At 36.7% G+C, this 18,142-nt stretch overlaps 1 protein-coding gene across 1 annotated transcript in view; it reads left to right on the top strand.

Moving 5' to 3' along the window:
• ZGRF1 (zinc finger GRF-type containing 1) overlaps positions 1 to 18,142 on the top strand; it is a 70,727-nt gene that overhangs the window by 16,452 nt on the left and 36,133 nt on the right. The window contains 3 exon segments of the mRNA XM_049708966.1: positions 9,811 to 9,884; positions 11,439 to 11,489; positions 13,308 to 13,391. Coding sequence (XP_049564923.1) covers positions 9,811 to 9,884; positions 11,439 to 11,489; positions 13,308 to 13,391 — 209 coding nt within the window.

Genomic DNA, 18,142 nt, shown 5'->3' with positions numbered 1-18,142 from the left:
GCAAATATGTGTGTGTGTTATAATCCATTCCTGTCGTTGTACATTTTTGGTCATGTGCTAGGAGATACTTTTTTAAGAAAAACGTCATGAGCTCATATTGATATCTCTAACTCCAGTTCTAAACCACAGGGTTCTTCCTTTCTTCCCTTCATTCCATAATTGTGTTTCTTTATTCTCAGAGTGGAAAGGGTCCTGGTGCCCAGGAGCATCAGTATATTTACTTCCTCAATTCTATGGTGCGCACCAAATGGTTTCCAAATTGTTAAACCAATATCACTACTGGCAAAAAAATTTGTAAAGCTTACAAATTCCTTGGAGTTTTTCTTTGTTTGCATTTTTTTTTTAAACTGGTTGTGTTTTGTTTCTTTGTTTGTGTTTAGAGTATATCCTGAGAGTATAGAGTTGGAGTATTATGTTCCAAAGTTATTGGGTACTTTTTTTTCTTTACTGTGATTATGTTATCATTTGATATATAGTTAAGTTCATCGTCTATATTTCGTATGAGGATATAGTTGATTTATTCTTTAAAAAAATTTTTTTTCTGACTATGTAGAATATTAACTGAGTACAAAAATCAAAACTGTATAAAGACATATACTCAGATTCCTTCCTTATGCCTTCCATCCTATTCCTACCTGCTGTAGGTAACCAATATATCATACTTGTGGTCTGGTTTTTACTTTTTACTTTTTTGCAAAAATAAACACCTCCCGGTATAAATTCTTGTTTCCCTTTATTCAACATAAGATACTGTGCTCTGTATTCTTTAGCACCTTGATTCTTTTCACTTAATAATGTATCCTGGAAATCACTACCTATCACTTCATAGGACTCATCCTCATTTTATTTGTTTATAGCTATATAATATTTTACTGTGTGGATGAACCATCATTTTTGCAACCAGTCTCCAGTATTTTGCTATTGCAAATAATGTGACAATAAGTAACTTTATATATCTGTATCTATATAACTGTATGGACTTTTTGCATGTTACTGCAGGTATGTCTTCAGGGCAAATTCCTAGCAGTAAGGTTGTTGGGTAAAATTGTGTCTTTGTTAGATACTTCAAAATTCTCTTGAAGGAATCATACCATTTCTCATTCCCACCAATAATGTATGAGAGTGCCTGTTTCTCCATAGCATTGCCAGTAGGGTATTTTGCCAAGCTTTTGAATTTTTACCAATCTAATAGATGAGAAATGAGAGTGTATTTTAAATTTGTATTTCCATCACTACAAGTGAAATTGAGCTTTTCCTATGTTTAAGCATCATTTGTATGTCTTTTTTCATGAATAGTCTGCTCTACTCTTTTGTCCAGTCTTTTAATGGTTGTTGGTCTTTTATTCTCTTTTACTTGGAAGAGCTCTTTATATATTAGAAATAGCAGCCCTTTATATTGCAGATATTTTCTTTCAGTATGTCATTGATTGGTCTTTTGACTTGGCTTGTGGAATGTTGCCAATAGCATTTTTTTTAAGAAAAATAATATTATAGGACATAAATATTATGTATACATGAATGTGAATGAACAGTGTACTCAAAAGTTAAAATTGAACTCTTCTTTGAATATCTCAAAGAATCCCTGAGAAAAATAGGAATAAATTATTGTACCTAGTAAAATATTTCTTTCAAATGTAGTTAAATATGATGACTATTATTACAGTTTATTTTCTTTTTTTAAAAAATAAGTTTATTTATTTATTTTTGGCTGCATCAGGTCTTTGTTGATGCTTGTGGGCTTTCTCTAACTGTGGCAAGTGGGGGGCTACTCTTCGTTGTGGTGCGCGGGTTTCTCATTGTGGTTTCTTCTGTTGCGGAGTACGGGTTCTAGGCATGCAGGCTTCAGTAGTTGTGGCATGCAGGCTCGGTAGTTGTGGATCACGGGCTCTAGAGCGCAGGCTCAGTAGTTGTGACGCATGGGCTTAGTTGCTCCGCGGCATGTGGGATCTTCCCGGACTGGGGCTGGAACCTGTGTCCCCTGCATTGGCAGGCGGATTCTTAACCATTGTGCCACCAGGGAAGTCCCTATGGTTTATTTTCTAAAAAATTAAAAATAAGAAGAAACCTATTGAAAAATAAATATGGGTAGATGTAGTTATGCAATGTCATATAAGGATATAAATTCCTAATATGAAGGTTTAGAAATTACAGAATTTAGTTTTGGGAAATTTATTCTTTTTTCTTATCAAGTTGGAAAAGAGGATTACAGTTGATTCTCATTATTTGTGGTGGTTGTGTTCTATAAAGTTACCAAACAGTGGATTAGTGAAAAATAGGCCATTGCTTTTTGGAGAAATGCAGGGTTAGGTTCCTTCAAACCTCTGGTCAGAACATTTTCATCAACTGATCAGTACAAAACCTTGTTTTATGTGTGTTTTCATTTAAAGATGCCTTATTTAATATATATTGGTGATCGATTAACACTGAACTTATGACCAATAGCACTGTAACTAACTCATGCCTGAATGAAACTTACCACATGTTTCCTACATAAGGGACATCAGAGCCTTCTTGCACTTAGGAACACTAGGCAGCACTATGCTTAGGGAACATTTTAAATAGCAAAGTCACCAATAAAAAGCCCCCAAATATGAAAAATGTACTAAATAGATCACAAGAAGGACACTTGTTTGTAGCATGAGGGCTGGAATTAGAAGGCAGAATGTCGCCTTGTTCTACCTCAGCTGGGAATGTGCATGTCAAGCAACTCACTTTTTGTAGCTCTGCATGTCTGCAGATGACCTCAGAAACACAGTATTGATTTGGGGGTTACAAATAAATTTTAGCAAGTAGGCGGAATCTGTGAATAATGAGGATTGACTGTATTTTCTGACATAAATATATTTCTCTAAAAATGATTAAGTTGGTTTTCTTGAGACAATTTGAGAATTGGAATTTTTTTTATTGGAATATAGCAAATGACTTCATGGATTTTAATACAGAATTAGAAAAGAATCTGTTTTACCACCATTTTAGAATGTGTGAAAGTGTTAAAAAACATTTTCTCCATTATCTTCAAGTTTTTGTGAGATGACTGGATATATTTTAGAAATGTTAATTTAGAATTTTATTCTTGAGGGAAGGCAGTAAAGGGAAAAATAATTTTCATCCAGTGCCTTTTTAAAATTCCTTTTATAAATAACCTCAAGTTCCAAAATCCACTTATTTTTGTTTCATTTGGTATAGTCTGAATGTTTACAGGAAAATAATGAAACCAAAAGTAACAATTGGCAAAAAGTGAAGTTTGCACTGGATATGGCTATTTTTTTTTAAGTTATTGAATTTTTTTAAAATTAATTATTTTTTGGCTGCGTTGGGTCTTCGTTGCTGTGCGCGGCCTTTTCTCTGGTTGTGGCGAGCGGGGGCTACTCTTCTTTGCAGTGCATGGGCTTCTCATTGCGGTGGCTTCTCCTGTTGCAGAGCACGGGCTCTAGGCGCACGGGCTTTAGTAGTTGCAGCACGCAGGCTCAGTAGTTGTGGCTCACAGGTTCTAGAGTGCAGGCTCAGTAGTTGTGGCACACGGGCTTAGTTGCTCCATGGCATGTGGGATCTTCCTGGACCAGGGCTTGAACCCGTGTCCCCTGCATTGGCAGGCAGATTCTTATCAACTGCACCACCAGGGAAGCCCCATGGCTATTTTTTTAAACGGTAGTTATCACTAAAATTATAGTCTTATTGGTGACTTTGCAAGAAACTGAGATTATTGAATTTCTTTTAAGGGAAAAATCCCAATTTAAACAGATACCTGATAAGGTGGTTTGGCCTAGCCACCCTGTCCTCCTTTTTTTTTTCCTTTATGCACTTTCCTTTCTTTCTTTTTTTTTCCTTTAACATCTTTATTGGAGTATAATTGCTTTACAGTGTTGTGTTAGCTTCTGCTGTATAACAGAGTGAATCAGCTATATGCATATGTATATCCCCATATCCCTTCCCTCTTGTGTCTCCCTCCCACCCTCCTTATCCCACCCCTCTAGGTGGTCGCACAGCACCGAGCTGATCTCCCTGTGCTATGCAGCTGCTTCCCACTAGCTATCTATTTTACATTTGGTAGTGTATATATGTCATTGTTACTCTCTCACTTTGTCCCAGCTTACCCTGCCCCCTCCCCATGTCCTTAAGTCCATTCTCTACATCTGCATCTTTATTTCTGTCCTGCCCCTAGGTTCATCAGAACCATTTTTTTTTCTAGAGTCTATATATATGCGTTAGCATACTGTATTTGTTTTTCCCTTTCTGACTTACTTCACTCTGTATGACCAACTCTAGGTCCATCCACCTCACTACAAATAACTCAATTTTGCTTCCTTTTATGGCTGAGTAATATTCCATTGTATATATGTGCCACATCTTCTTTATCCATTCATCTGTTGATGGACACTTAGGTTGCTTCCATGTCCAGGCTGTTGTAAATAGTGCTGCAATGTATATTGTGGTACATGACTCTTTTTGAATTATGGTTTTCTTAGGATATATGCCCAGTAGTGGGATTGCTGGGTCGTATGGTAGTTCTATTTTTAGTTTTTTAAGGAAACTCCATACTGTTCTCCTTAGTGGCTATATGAATTTACATTCCCACCAACAGTGCAAGAAAGTTCCTTTTTCTCCGCAACCTCTCCAGCATTTATCGTTTGTAGATTTTTTGATGATGGCCATTCTGACTGGTGTGAGGTGTAACCTCACTGTAGTATTTTTGTTTGTTTGTTTGTTTTTTTGTGGTACGCAGGCCTCTCACTGTTGTGGCCTCTCCCGTTGGCGGAACACAGGCTCTGGACGTGCAGGCTCAGCGGCCATGGCTCACGGGCCCAGCCGCTCCGCGGCATGTGGGATCTTCCTGGACCATGGCACGAACCCGTATCCCCTGCATCAGTGGTGGACTCTCAACCACTGCGCCACCAGGGAAGCCCTGGATTGGATTGTTTGTGTTTCTGATATTGAGCTGTATGAGCTGCTTGTAAGTTTTGGAGATTAATCCGTTGTCAGTTGCTTCAATTGCAAATATTTTCTCCCATTCTGAGGGTTGTCTTCGTCTTCTTTATTTTTTCCTTTGCTGAGCAAAAGCTTTTAAGTTTCATTAGGTCCCATTTGTTTATTTTTGTATTTATTTCCATTTCTGTAGGAGGTGGGTCAAAAAGGATCCTGTTATTTTTTTTGTTTTTTGTTTTCTTTGTGGTACGCAGGCCTCTCACCGTTGTGGCCCCTCCTGTTGCGGAGCACAGGCTCCGGACGCGCGGGCTCAGCGGCCATGGCTCACGAGCCCAGCCGCTCCACAGCATGTGGGATCCTCCTGGACTGGGGCATGAACCCATGTCCCCTGCATCGGCAGGTGGACTCTCAACCACTGCGCCACGAGGGAAGCCCCCCTGTTATGTTTATGTCATAGAGTGTCCTGCCTACATTTTCCTCTAAGAGTTTTATAGGGTCTGGCCTTACATTTAGGTCTTTAATCCATTTTGAGTTTATTTTTGTGTATGGTGTTAGGGAGTGTTCTAATTTCATTCTTCTACATGTAGCTGTCCAGTTTTCCCAGCACCACTTATTGAAGAGGCAGTCTTTCCTCTATCGTATACTCTTACCTCCTTTATCAAAGATAAGGTGACCATATGTGTGTGGGTTTATCTGTGGGCTTTCTATCCTGTTCCATTGATCTCTGTTTCTGTTTTGTGTCAGTACCATACTGCCTTGATTACTGTAGCTTTGTAGTATAGTCTGAAGTCTGGGAGCCTGATTCCTCCAGCTCTGCTTTTCTTAAGATTGCTTTGGCTATTCAGGGTCTTTTGTGTTTCCCTACAAATTGTGAAAATTTTTGTTCTAGTTCTGTAAAAAATGCCATTGGTAGTTTGATAGGGATTGCATTGAATCTGTAGATTGCTTTGGGTAGTATAATCGTTTTCACAATGTTGATTCTTCCAATATAAGAACATGGTATATCTCTCCATCTGTTGGTTTCATCTTTAATTTCTTACATCAGTGTCATAGTTTTCTGGATACAGGTCTTTTGTCTCCTTGAGTAGGTTTATCGTAGGTATTTTATTCTTTTTGTTGCAGTGGTAAATGGGAGTGTTTCCTTAAATTCTCTTTCAGATTTTTCATAATTAGTGTATAGGAATGAGAAAGATTTCTGTGCCCTAATTTTGTATCCTGCTACTTTACCAAATTCATTGATTAGCTCTAGTACTTTTCTGGAAGTATCTTTAGGATTCTCTATGTATAGTATCATGTCATCTGCAACAGTGGCAGTTTTACTTCTTCTTTTCCGAACTGGATTCCTTTTATTTTTCTTATCTGATTGCTTTGGCTAAAACTTCCGAAACTATGTTGAATAATAATGGTGAGAGTGGGCAACCTTTTCTTGTTACTGATCTTAGAGGAAATGGTTTCAGTTATTCACCATTGAGAATGATGTTGGCTGTGGGTTTGTCATATATGGCCTTTATTATGTTGAGGTAGGTTCCCTCTGTGCCTAGTTTCTGGAGAGTTTTTATCATAAATGAGTGTTGAATTTTGTCAAAAGCTTTTTCTTCATCTATTGAGATGATCATATTGTTTTTTTCCTTCATTTGTTAATATGGTGTATCACGTTGATTGATTTCCATATATTGAAGAATCCTTGCATTTCTGGGATAAACCCCATTTGATCATGGTGTACGATCCTTTTAATGTGGGGTTGGATTCTGTTTGCTAATTTTTTGTTGAGGATTTTTGCATCTGTGTTCATCAGAGATATTGGCCTGTAGTTTTCTATTTTTGTGACATTTTTGTCTGGTTTTGGTATCAGGGTGATGGTGGCGTAGTAGAATGAGTTTGAGAGTGTTCCTCCCTCTGCTATATTTTGGAAGAGTTTGAGAAGGACGGGTGTTAGCTCTTCTCTAAATGTTTGATAGAATTTGCCTGTGAAGCCATCTGGTTCTGGGCTTTTGTTTGTTGGAAGATTTTTAAAAGTATTTATTTATTTATTTATTTTATTTATTTATGGCTGTGTTGGGTCTTCGTTTCTGTGCGAGGGCTTTCTCTAGTTGTGGCAAGCGGGGGCCACTCTTCATCGCAGTGCGTGTGCCTCTCACTATCGCGGGCTCTCTTGTTGCAGAGCACAGGCTCCAGACGCGTACGCTCAGTAATTACGGCTCACGGGGCTTAGTTGCTCCGCGGCATGCGGGATCCTCCCAGACCAGGGCTCGAACCCGTGTCCCCTGCATTGGCAGGCAGACGCTCAACCACTGCGCCACCAGGGAAGCCGTGTTGGAAGATTTTTATTTATTTATTTATTTTTTTTTTGCGGTACGCAGGCATCTCACTGTTGTGGCCTCTCCCGTCGTGGAGCACAGGCTCCAGACGCGCAGGCTCAGCGGCCATGGCTCATGGGCCCAGCTGCTCTGCGGCATGTGGGATCCTTCCAGACCGGGGCACGAACTCGCGTCCTCTGCATCGGCAGGCGGACTCTCAACCACTGCGCCACCACAGAAGCCCCCTGTTGGAAGATTTTTAATCACAGTTTCAATTTCAGTGCTTGTGATTGGTCTATTTATATTTTCAGTTTCTTCCTGTTTCAGTCTCAGAAGGTTGTGCTCTTCTAAGAATTTGTCCATTTCTTCCAGGTTTTCCATTTTTTTGGCACATAGTTGCTTGTAGTAATCTCTCACGATCCTTTGTATTTCTGCAGTGTCAGTTACTTCTCCTTTTTCATTTCCAATTCTGTTGATTTGAGTCTTCTCACATTTTTTCGTGATGAGTCTGGCTAATGGTTTATCAATTTTGTTTATATTCTCAAAGAACAAGCTTTTAGTTTCATTCATCTTTGATGTTTCCTTCATTTCTTTTTCATCTGTTTCTGATCTGATCTTTATGATTTCTTTCCTTCTGCTAACTTTGGGGTTTTTTTGTTCTTTCTCTAATTGCGTTAAGTATAAGGTTAGGTTGTTTATTTGAGTATTTTCTTGTTTCTTGAGGTAGGATTGTATTGCTATAAACTTCCCCCTTAGAACTGCTTTTGCTGCATACCATAGCTTTTGGGTTTTTGTGTTTTCATTGTCATTTGTTTCTACGTATCTTCTGATTTCCTCTTTGATTTCTTCAGTGATCTCTTGGTTATTTAGTAGTGTATTGTTTAGCCTCCATGTGTTTGTATTTTTTACAGTTTTTTTTTTTTCCTGTAATTGATATCTAGTCTCATAGCGATGTGGTTGGGAAAGATACTTAATATGATTTCAGTTTTCTTAAATTTAGTAAGGCTTGATTTGTGACCCAGAATATGGTCTGTCCTGGAGAATGTTCCACGAGCACTTGATAAGAAAGTGTATTCTGTTGTTTTTGGATGGAATGTCCTATAAATATCAATTACGTCCATCTTGTTTAATGTGTCATTTAAAGCTTGTGTTTCCTTATTTATTTTCATTTTGGATGATTTGTCCATTCGTGAAAGTGAGGTATGAAAGTCCCCTACTATTATTGTGTCACAGTCGATTTCCCCTTTTATGGCTGTTAGCATTTGCCTTGTGTATCGAGGTGCTCCTATGTTGGGCGCATATATATTTACAATTGTTATATCTTCTTGGATTGATCTCTTGATCGTTGTGTAGTGTCCTTCCTTGTCTCTTGTAACATTCTTTATTTTAAAGTCTATTTTATCTGATATGAGTATTGCTACTCCAGCTTTCTTTTGATTCCCATTTGCATGGAATATCTTTTTCCATCCCCTCACTTTCAGTCTGTATGTGTCCCTAGGTCTGAAGTGGGTCTCTTGTGGACAGCATATATACGGGTCTTGTTTTTGTATCCATGCAGCCAATCTGTGTCTTTTGGTTGGAGCATTTAATTCATTTACATTTAAGGTAATTATTGATATATATGTTCCTATTACCATTTTCTTAATTGTTTTGGGTTTGTTTTTGTAGATCTTTTCCCTCTCTTGTATTTCCTGCCTAGAAAAGTTCCTTTAGCATTTGTTGTAAAGCTGGTTTGGTGGTGCTGAATTCTAATAACTTTTGCTTATTTGTAAAGGTTTTAATTTCTCCATTGAATCTGAAAGAGATCCTTGCTGGGTAGAGTAATCTTGGTTGTAGGTTTTTCCCTTTTGTCACTTTAAATATGTCCTGCTACTCCCTTCTGGCTTGCAGAGTTTCTGCTGAAAGATCAGCTGTTAATCTTATGGGGATTCCCTGTATGTTATTTGTTGCTTTTCCCTTGCTGCTTTTAATATTTTTTCTTTGTATTTAATTTTTGATAGTTTCATTAATATGTGTCTCGGTGTGTTTCTCTTTGGGTGTATCCTGTGGGTGGTACTCTCTGCTTCCTGGACTTGATTGACTATTTCCTTTCCCATGTTAGGGAAGTTTTCATCTAATCTCCAAATATTTTCTCAGACCTTTCTCAGAACGCTGAGTTCCCCCCATCCTCCTTTCCATTCTGTAGGTTTGCCAGCTTTTTCTGTCTCAGAGTCTTTACACTTGTTCTGCCTTTCACCTGAACACCTTTACCCCTGCATAGCTAGTTTTTTCTTGTCTTCGGGTTTCAGCATAAATGGTACTTCCTGTGAGAGATCTCTTCAAGTCATCCTGCTAACATTACTCTCTCTCATTTCACCCTGTGTTATGAAACCCTTTTGTATCACAATCTGAATTTATCTTCTGTGTCCCTTTCTTTTCAAGGGATCTTGTTTGTTTTGTTCACTGCTGTTTTCCCAGTGCCTGGCATACTCTATTTTGTAAATAATTGTTATATTCCTTGTTTCACTCAGTTTTAGAAATAAGTTTTTGAAAATTTTAGAGCACTACTATATTTATGATGAATAAGGTAATTGGATTTTGTCCATTCTAGCTAGGAAACAATTGACTGCAGTAGTTTCTCAAGCTATACCAAAGTCTCCTCATCTGAACCAGGATCCTCAACAGGTACATATTTTTCTGTCAGTATATTTATTATTTTGATATAGAATGTTCTATAATTTGTAATGATACTATAGAAATACAGGAGTCTGAAGCTATGTTGGTTCATGACCTCTCCTGTATCTTAGTGATTTTTTTTATTGCATTGCTTGGCCAAAAGAAACCTAGCAGTTCCTTTTATTTAGTTAGTAGTATTAAAAACTTAGTAATTTGGTAAGCATTTTGTCCTTTTTTTCCAATGTTATTGAGATATAATTGACCATATAACATTGTATTAGTTTAAGATGTAGAACATAATGATTTGATATATGCATATATTGTGAAATGGTTATGATAAGCATTTTATTTTTAAATAAACACAGTTACTAATGGAATGCATGCACTTGTTGGGCACTGTGCAACTTCTCAAAGCTTGGAATAGATTCAGTTTCTGGGTCCACATTGATTTTTGTATGGCAATTGATTTTTATCATAGCCATTTCCTAAAACCCAGCTTCACAAAGATATGATGTTACTGACAGAAATGACGTGAAATCTGATGTTGAAGCTGAACTACCTTGAGTTTGCAGTTTGTTCCGTTTCTGACAGATGTCTAATGACACTGTGTTTCCCTCAAATTTAAAATATCTTGTGGAGCCTCTGTTGAGTTCACTGTGGCACCCCAAAGTACCTTGTTACACCAGTTTGGGAACCATGGAAATAATATAAAAAATAATAGTACTAATTAGGATGAAATGAAATTCTACAATAAGTTATCTAGATTAGTGTTTCTCAGTGAAGATGCTTTTAGCACTTTTGAAGATACAGTTCTTTCCTTGTTTCATTTACCCCCAGTTTGTATCATATTCTATTTTCCATGTTACTGTTTTTTTAATAATATCAATTTTTTCCTTTTTTTTTAAATACAGAAAAAGGTAAAGAAAAAATAAAACTTACCATACCACCTGGAGATAATTACTATTAACATTTCCAGCATTTTTGGCCTAATTTAAAAAATATGGTTAGACTGAGAGGTACAAATAGTTTTATATCCTTTCTCCTTAATATCATATTGTATTTTCTCACATTACTAAGAACACTTACACATACCTTTTAAAGGTTGCTTATCATTCCATCTCATGGATATCCTATGCTTTAGACAAACAGTTCCCTATTTTGGACATTTAGATCATTTCTAGCATTTTGCTTTTGTAAATAAAACTTTAGTAGATGTTTTTGCACATAAATTATTGTTTACGTTTAGTTATTTCCTTAGATTTGATTCTTAGAAATGGAACTGATAATTTGAGAGGCCAAGAACAACTTTCTTAGATTGTTGATATAAGTCAAATCAAAATATCTTAATGTTTTACAATATGAATATTTGTTTCATATTTACCAGTACTGAGATCTTTTAAAATTCTTCCTAAGTGAAATAGTATTTAATCAACACTTAGTTTTTATTTCTTTGATTATTAGTAATGGTGACCTTATATTTCTTATATCTAAAAAAATCTATATTTTATTTTCTAAGTTACTATTATCTTTTGGCTTATCTTATATTAATGTTCTATTCCTAAGATGATAAAAGAAAATGAAGTTGAACCAAGTAAATCACTTCAGTCTTTGCAGGTGAGTTAACTTTTAAAATGTAACATAGACAGAAATTGTATTCGTATATATAGGTATGGCATGTAATTATACGTTTGTATTCTATATTGCCAGTTTTCAAATTTATTTGTAATTAGTTACCCTTTTATACTCATTTAGATGAGCCTACTGTCTTGTATAAGTGTCCTGTGTAATCAGTAGAATTTGGGTAAATAACAAATATTTTATCATAAAGCTAATTTTTCAAACTTGCAAGCATTACCTAATCCAAGAATTGTCATTGACAATTACAACTGCATCTGCAGGCTCTGTTGCCCAGAACAGTACAAAATAAAACAAAATCCATTGTGGTGACTCAATCATTTTTCACCCTTATATTACAAGATCAAGTATAAAATAATGAACAGTCAGCAGCTGCTTACAAATGATCACATTCTTACTGGGTTTTTTTCACTTGAAAAAAATACGGTTTAGGGCTTCCCTGGTGGTGCAGTGGTTGAGAGTCCGCCTGCTGATGCAGGGGACACGGGTTCGTGCCCTGGTCTAGGAGGATCCCACATGCCGTGGAGCGGCTGGGCCCGTGAGCCATGGCCACTGAGCCTGCACGTCCGGAGCCTCTGCTCTGCAGCAGGAGAGGCCACAACGGTGAGAGGCCCGTGTACCGCAAAAAAAAAAAAAAACAGAAAAACAAAAAAAAAACGTTTTAAACTTTTTCAAGTATAATTATCACAAAGTATAAATTGCAAATTAACACTATCACTGTTTTTCCCTCCAGGATGAGTTGCCATTTAAATAAATGTCATATATATATATATTTTTAAATAAATGTCATATATTTTTAAAGCAAAATATTTTATAATCTCACAATAATGAAAAAGGTCTTAGAATCTTTTGCAAAACAAAAATTTAAATCTTTTTAGCATTAATATCAAAGTACATTTGTGTTTTTATAATAGCTTTCTTGCTACAACTCTGAATCAAACTCTTCATACACACCTAGTGATAGAAGGAACTTTCAAAATTTAAAATTAGGGTGCTCTTAATATTTAATGCCACCTTCACCTTATTTCTGTAAGTGTGATTAGTCACACAAAGCAAAGGAGCTAGAAGATACAATATGCTAACTAATTTTTTAAACTCACTATATTCAAAAATGCTAGTTCTAAAATATGAGTTGAATGTTTTTAAGAGCTACCTGATTGGCAGTTGTGCTTATGTATATGTTATAAAAGGAAAGTGACTATTATTTGAATAAATACACTATTTTACCTCTTTTAGTGGCAAATTTTTTCTCCATATTTGTTAAACATAAAGAAATTACTTCTACAGTTGAGTTCATTTTCTGAGTCTGTAGTTCATATTAGGAATTATGGCTATTTTATATAGTTACTTGATGAACTAAAAATGACTAGTTGCTGTTGTCTGTATCTTGTGTTTTATGGTGGCTAGAAGATGATTCTCTCTTTAAATAAACTATTACACTTCTTTAATTTTACACTAATTTTTGAATTAAATAATCTGCATTAACATAAATATTAGTATGGGATTTATAACATACCCAGCAATGTTAAAGAAGAATTCAATTAAAAGTTTAGAATTCCAATTTTCTAATATGCTGAGTTTTTAAATTAACTAGTATAGTACTTTCTCTGCTAGAGCACCCCTTTGCCGGGGGTTGCTTATTGTATGTATGTATATAGAGAAGCAAGATGGAGATGACAAGTATCATCATTTTGAAAGGGCAGACTTAACTTTAAGTTTGAGGAATATTTTCCCATCAAACTCATAAACACCTACAAAACTATTTTAGCTAACATACTTATTGATATTTTATCCTAGTTCTTTTCCTTGGGCAGTGAAGAAGAGACTGCTTTTCTAGCTGTTATTCCTAAACAAATGGAGAGAGAAACCTGTGACCCCAAGGTAAAATTTGTGAAGAATTGATTTTCTAAGCCACAGTGTTTTCCTGCTGTTTTTTTACACAACTATCAGAGTTTTCATAAGCAGAAGATTAGTAAACAAAATGAATTAACCTGGTTTTAAGAACAAGAGACACTAATGACTCGTACCCCTTTTTTTGGTCTTGAGCCCTCTATCTGTTACTAATGAACTAATAATGCATTATGTATGCATAGGATATCCTAGGGATTGGGCACAAAGATATGTAAAGTACAGTTAATGAATGTTCTGTGTAGAACAAAGTGAAGATGTTTATAACTTTTAATTCATTATAGTTTACTCCACCACTTTTACTTCAGGCTGAAGGGATAGAAGTATATATAACCCAAGCTCTGAGTAATGCTACCCACTCCACAGCAAAAATTGATAGAGACAACAGCATATAAATGGTTGGGTTTTGTAAATAGTGATTCTATTCTTAAAACTCAACAGATCTCTGGAAAGGATCTACATAGCATCAAAGAAAGCAAGGCACCTGTTTGCTTGTAGAGAATTTGTATTCCACATGAAACAAAGCAGAAATATACAGTCTTTAAAGGTTTAGACTTTTTTTTATTGATATATGTTATGTTTTAAAATTCAGAATAATGTTTTCAACAAAACTCTTGTTTCAGAGGCAATTTAGTTCCTTTCAAATGTGTGATTTAGAATCCTCATTTTTAAATAAGAGAATATTCAGATTATGTATTTTTGTCATTCTGTTAATTTATCAGTTAGAAATAAATTCATTCTTTATGTACATTCCTTTGACTCTACATACTCTTATTTTTCCACATTCTGGGCAGGCTTTGTCACCCTGCACAGAGTAAAAATCCTAGAACCCTCAATGGGGCAGCAGAGAAAGCCATCTGAAGTCTGAAAGCAGACCAAGTCTCTGAGGGGGTGAAAGCACCCCTCTGAGGTACATGTCTGTCTTGGTACTCTTAGGCCTTTGTTCTCAGAGCTATAGGATCAGATCATCTGGGAAGCTGGGAACCCAGCATCCCTCTTGCTAATAGCCTGATAGTTTACAAAACCCTTAAAGGAAAATGCTTCCTCTGTTCCTTCTCTCTTCCCTTCCTATTATCATGTGTTTATTGATTGCCTCCTGTATTCCAAGCATGGTATTAAATGCAGGTGATATCCTGATGAAGCAGAAGCGTCTTTGCCCTCAAGGAGCTTGCAGTACAGTTAGTATACAGATAAGAAGAAACTTCATTGTAGTGTAATGTGATGTCTATAATGGAAAGTTGTGGGGAATTCCCTGGCAGTCCAGTGGTTAGGACCTCACGCTTTCACTGCGAAGGGCCCGGGTTTGATCCCTGGCCAGGGAACTAAGACTCCACAAGCCATGCAGTGTGGCCAAAACAAAAATAAAAAACCAAAAATGTTGTGTAATGTATAGTGGAAGCATAGAGGAAGGAGCACCTGTGTCTTTCTGGCTTAATCAACCCATTATCATTACACTCCTTGTGTTTGTAAAAAAACAAAAAAAAATCATACTTATTAATGTTGACCTTGAATGCAGTTAAATCACTGCACTTTATTTATTTTTTAATGTTTTATTTATTTTTATTTATTTATCTTTGACTGTGTTGCTGTGCGCGGGCTTTCTTCTAGTTGCCACTAGCAGGGGCTGCTCTTCGCTGTGGTGCTCTGCTTCTCATTGCAGTGGCTTCTCTTATTGCAGAGCACGGGCTCTAGGCGCGTGGGCTTCTGTAGTTGTGGCACGCAGGCTCAGTAGTTGTGGCTCGTGGGCTTTAGCGCACAGGCTCAGTAGTTGTGGCACATGGGCTTAGTTGCTCTGCGGCATGTGGGATTTTCCCAGACCAGGACTGAATCCCATGTCCTCTGCATTGGCAGGCGGATTCTTAATCACTGTGCCACCAGAGAAGCCCCAGTCACTGCACTTTAAATTAGTCTACCCTTAACATATTTTAGGATAATAGGAATATTTCCTGGTTTTCAGTATTAGTCTCTTAGTAATTATTTACATTAACTAATATTCAATAGAAAGCCAAATTATGCATTATTTTCTTTGTATGTGTGTATTGCAAATATGTATACTTATGTAATACTCATTTTTAATAATTTACTATAGCCTGTTGAATTTCAAGGGCATCAAGTGAAAGGATCAGCTGCTAGTGCTGTGATAGTGAGAGGACACAGCTCACAGCTTGAATGCAGTCAGTTTCCAGATAGCATTGTGTATGAAAACTGCACGACAAACAGTTGTTTTTTGACACCAGAGTTGCCTAGCACTTGTATGCAGATTGACTTCTTTCAGGTAAAAAAAAAAAAAAATATATATATATATATATATATATATTTAATTTATTTAATTAATTTATTTTTGGCTGCATTGGGTCTTCAGTTGCTACGCATGGGCTTTCTCTAGTTGCAGCGAGTGGGGGCTACTGTTCGTTGCAGTGCGTGGGCTTCTCATTGTGGTGGCTTCCCTTGTTGCGGAGCATGAGCTCTAGGCACGCAGGTTTCAGTAGTTGTGGCACGTGGGCTCAGTAGCTGTGACTCACGGGCTGTAGAGCGCAGGCTCAGTAGTTGTGGCACACGGGCTTAGTTGCTCCGTGGCATGTGGGATCTTCCCGGACCAGGGCTCGAAGCTGTGTCCCCTGCACTGGCAGGTGGAGTCTTAACCACTGCACCACCAGGGAAGCCCTTAAAAATATTTTTATAGCTGCATCTTGCCAAATAATTTTCTTTATGTCAATACTAAATTTTGTAAAGAGAGTATATTTAAATCTTTGTACAGTTGTAAGTTAAAAAAAAGTTTAGTAAATTGACAAGAAATGTCATATCTTAAACTAAATAAGACAAAAATATTTGAAAGATTTACTGCCTTTTTAGGATCAGGAATTTAAAGGATTACTTTTCACTTCAGACAATAGTAGAAATTTATGACAAGAACAGATAGGCAGATTACATATAGAAAATATATTTAACAACTAGCAGATTTTTTTTGCTTCTAATATCCACCCCTCTCCCCACTAAGTAGGACACCAAGTACCTCTCATTGCTACCCAGATAGAAAAGGTTATGGAGAAAGGATGTATGCATATATCTGAAACAGTAACTGTTAAAGAGACTTTTTAAAACTTTTCCCTTTTTTATTAAAGCATAATGCACATACAAAATAAGTGCACAGACTGCAAGTGCTCAGCCCAATAATTACCACAAAGTGAACACACCCATGTAACCTCCACCCTTAAGAAATAGAGCATTACCAGCATCTCAGAAGTACCCCTTCTGCCCCTTTCAATCACTACCCCTTCCATTCTCCCCAAAGATAACCACCATTTTGACTTACAATACCATATATTAGTTTTGCTTTTAAAACTTTAAATAGAGTAATACACAGTGTTTTTTTTGTGTGTCTGCCTTCTTTTGTTCAACATTGCAGTTTTGAAATTCATCCATGTTGTTGCTTGTCGCTGTATTTTATTCATTTTCGTTGCTGGTGTAGGATTCCATTGTGTAAATACACCCCAATACATTCTTCAGTTGTTTAGGTCGTTTGCCTTTGGAGGTTATCACAGATAATACTGCTGTGAATAATCATGTACTATCATGAATGTGTATACACGTGACATGCTTCTGTTATTTACACTACCTAGAAGTGTGATTATTGAGTCACTAGATATGCATGTCTTTACTTTTAGTAGATAATGCCAAACTGCTTTCCAAAATGGTTATTAGAGTTTATATTTTCTATCAGGAATGTATGAGAGTCCCCATCACTCTACATCTTCATTAACACTTGGTGCTGACAGTTTTTTGTTTTGAATTTTAGCTATTCTGGTGGGTATGTAGTGTTATTTCATTGTGGTTTTAATTTGCATTTTCCTGCCTAATAATGAGGTTAGGACCTTTTTGTATATTATTAGCCTTCTCTGTATCCTCTCTCATGAAGTGTTTGTTAAGCTTTCTTCCTCAGTTTTTAATTGGCGTGCTTATCTTCCCTGACTCTGACTTATCTTTCATTCTTAATGATGCCTTTGATGAATGGAAGTTTATAATTTTCAATACAATACAATTTATCTGTTGTTTCCTTTCTGATTATTGCTTTTTTGTCTTATTTTAGAAGTCTTTCTCTACCCTAAGGTCATAAAGATACTCTCATGTTATCTTGTAGAAGCTTTATTATTTTGCCTTTCACATTTTGATCTGTAATTCACCTATAATTGATTTTTTTTTTTTTTTTGCGGTATGTGGGCCTCTCACTGTTGTGGCCTCTTCCGTTGCGGAGCACGGGCTGTGGACGTGCAGGCTCAGCGGCCATGGCTCACGGGCCCAGCCACTCCGCAGCATGTGGGATCTTCCCGGACCAGGGCACGAACCCGTGTCCCCTGCATCGGCAGGCGGACTCCTAACCAGTGCACCACCAGGGAAGCCCTTCGCTTGGATTTTTAATGTTATTTAGTGGAATATTCTTTTATATTTATTTGAGCATAGTGTTTTATTGTATATCGTACTGTTTTGTTTTCTTGTCTTTCTGTGAACACAATACTTTTTATTAACCTTTTTAAATTTTTTAATTTAATTTTATTTTTTTATACAGCAGGTTCTTATTAGTCATCAGTTTTATACACATCAGTGTGTACATGTCAATCCCAATCGCCCAATTCATCCCACCCCAGCCCCCCAATGGCATTCCCCTCTTGGTGTCCATACGTTTGTTCTCTACATCTGTGTCTCAACTTCTGCCCTGCAAACCGGTT

Source organism: Orcinus orca, chromosome 4 (assembly GCF_937001465.1).
Source record: "Orcinus orca chromosome 4, mOrcOrc1.1, whole genome shotgun sequence".
NCBI classification, from domain to species: Eukaryota; Metazoa; Chordata; class Mammalia; order Artiodactyla; family Delphinidae; genus Orcinus; species Orcinus orca.
Note: the sequence above shows the minus strand (reverse complement) of the source record. Positions and strands in the feature narration are given on the sequence as shown.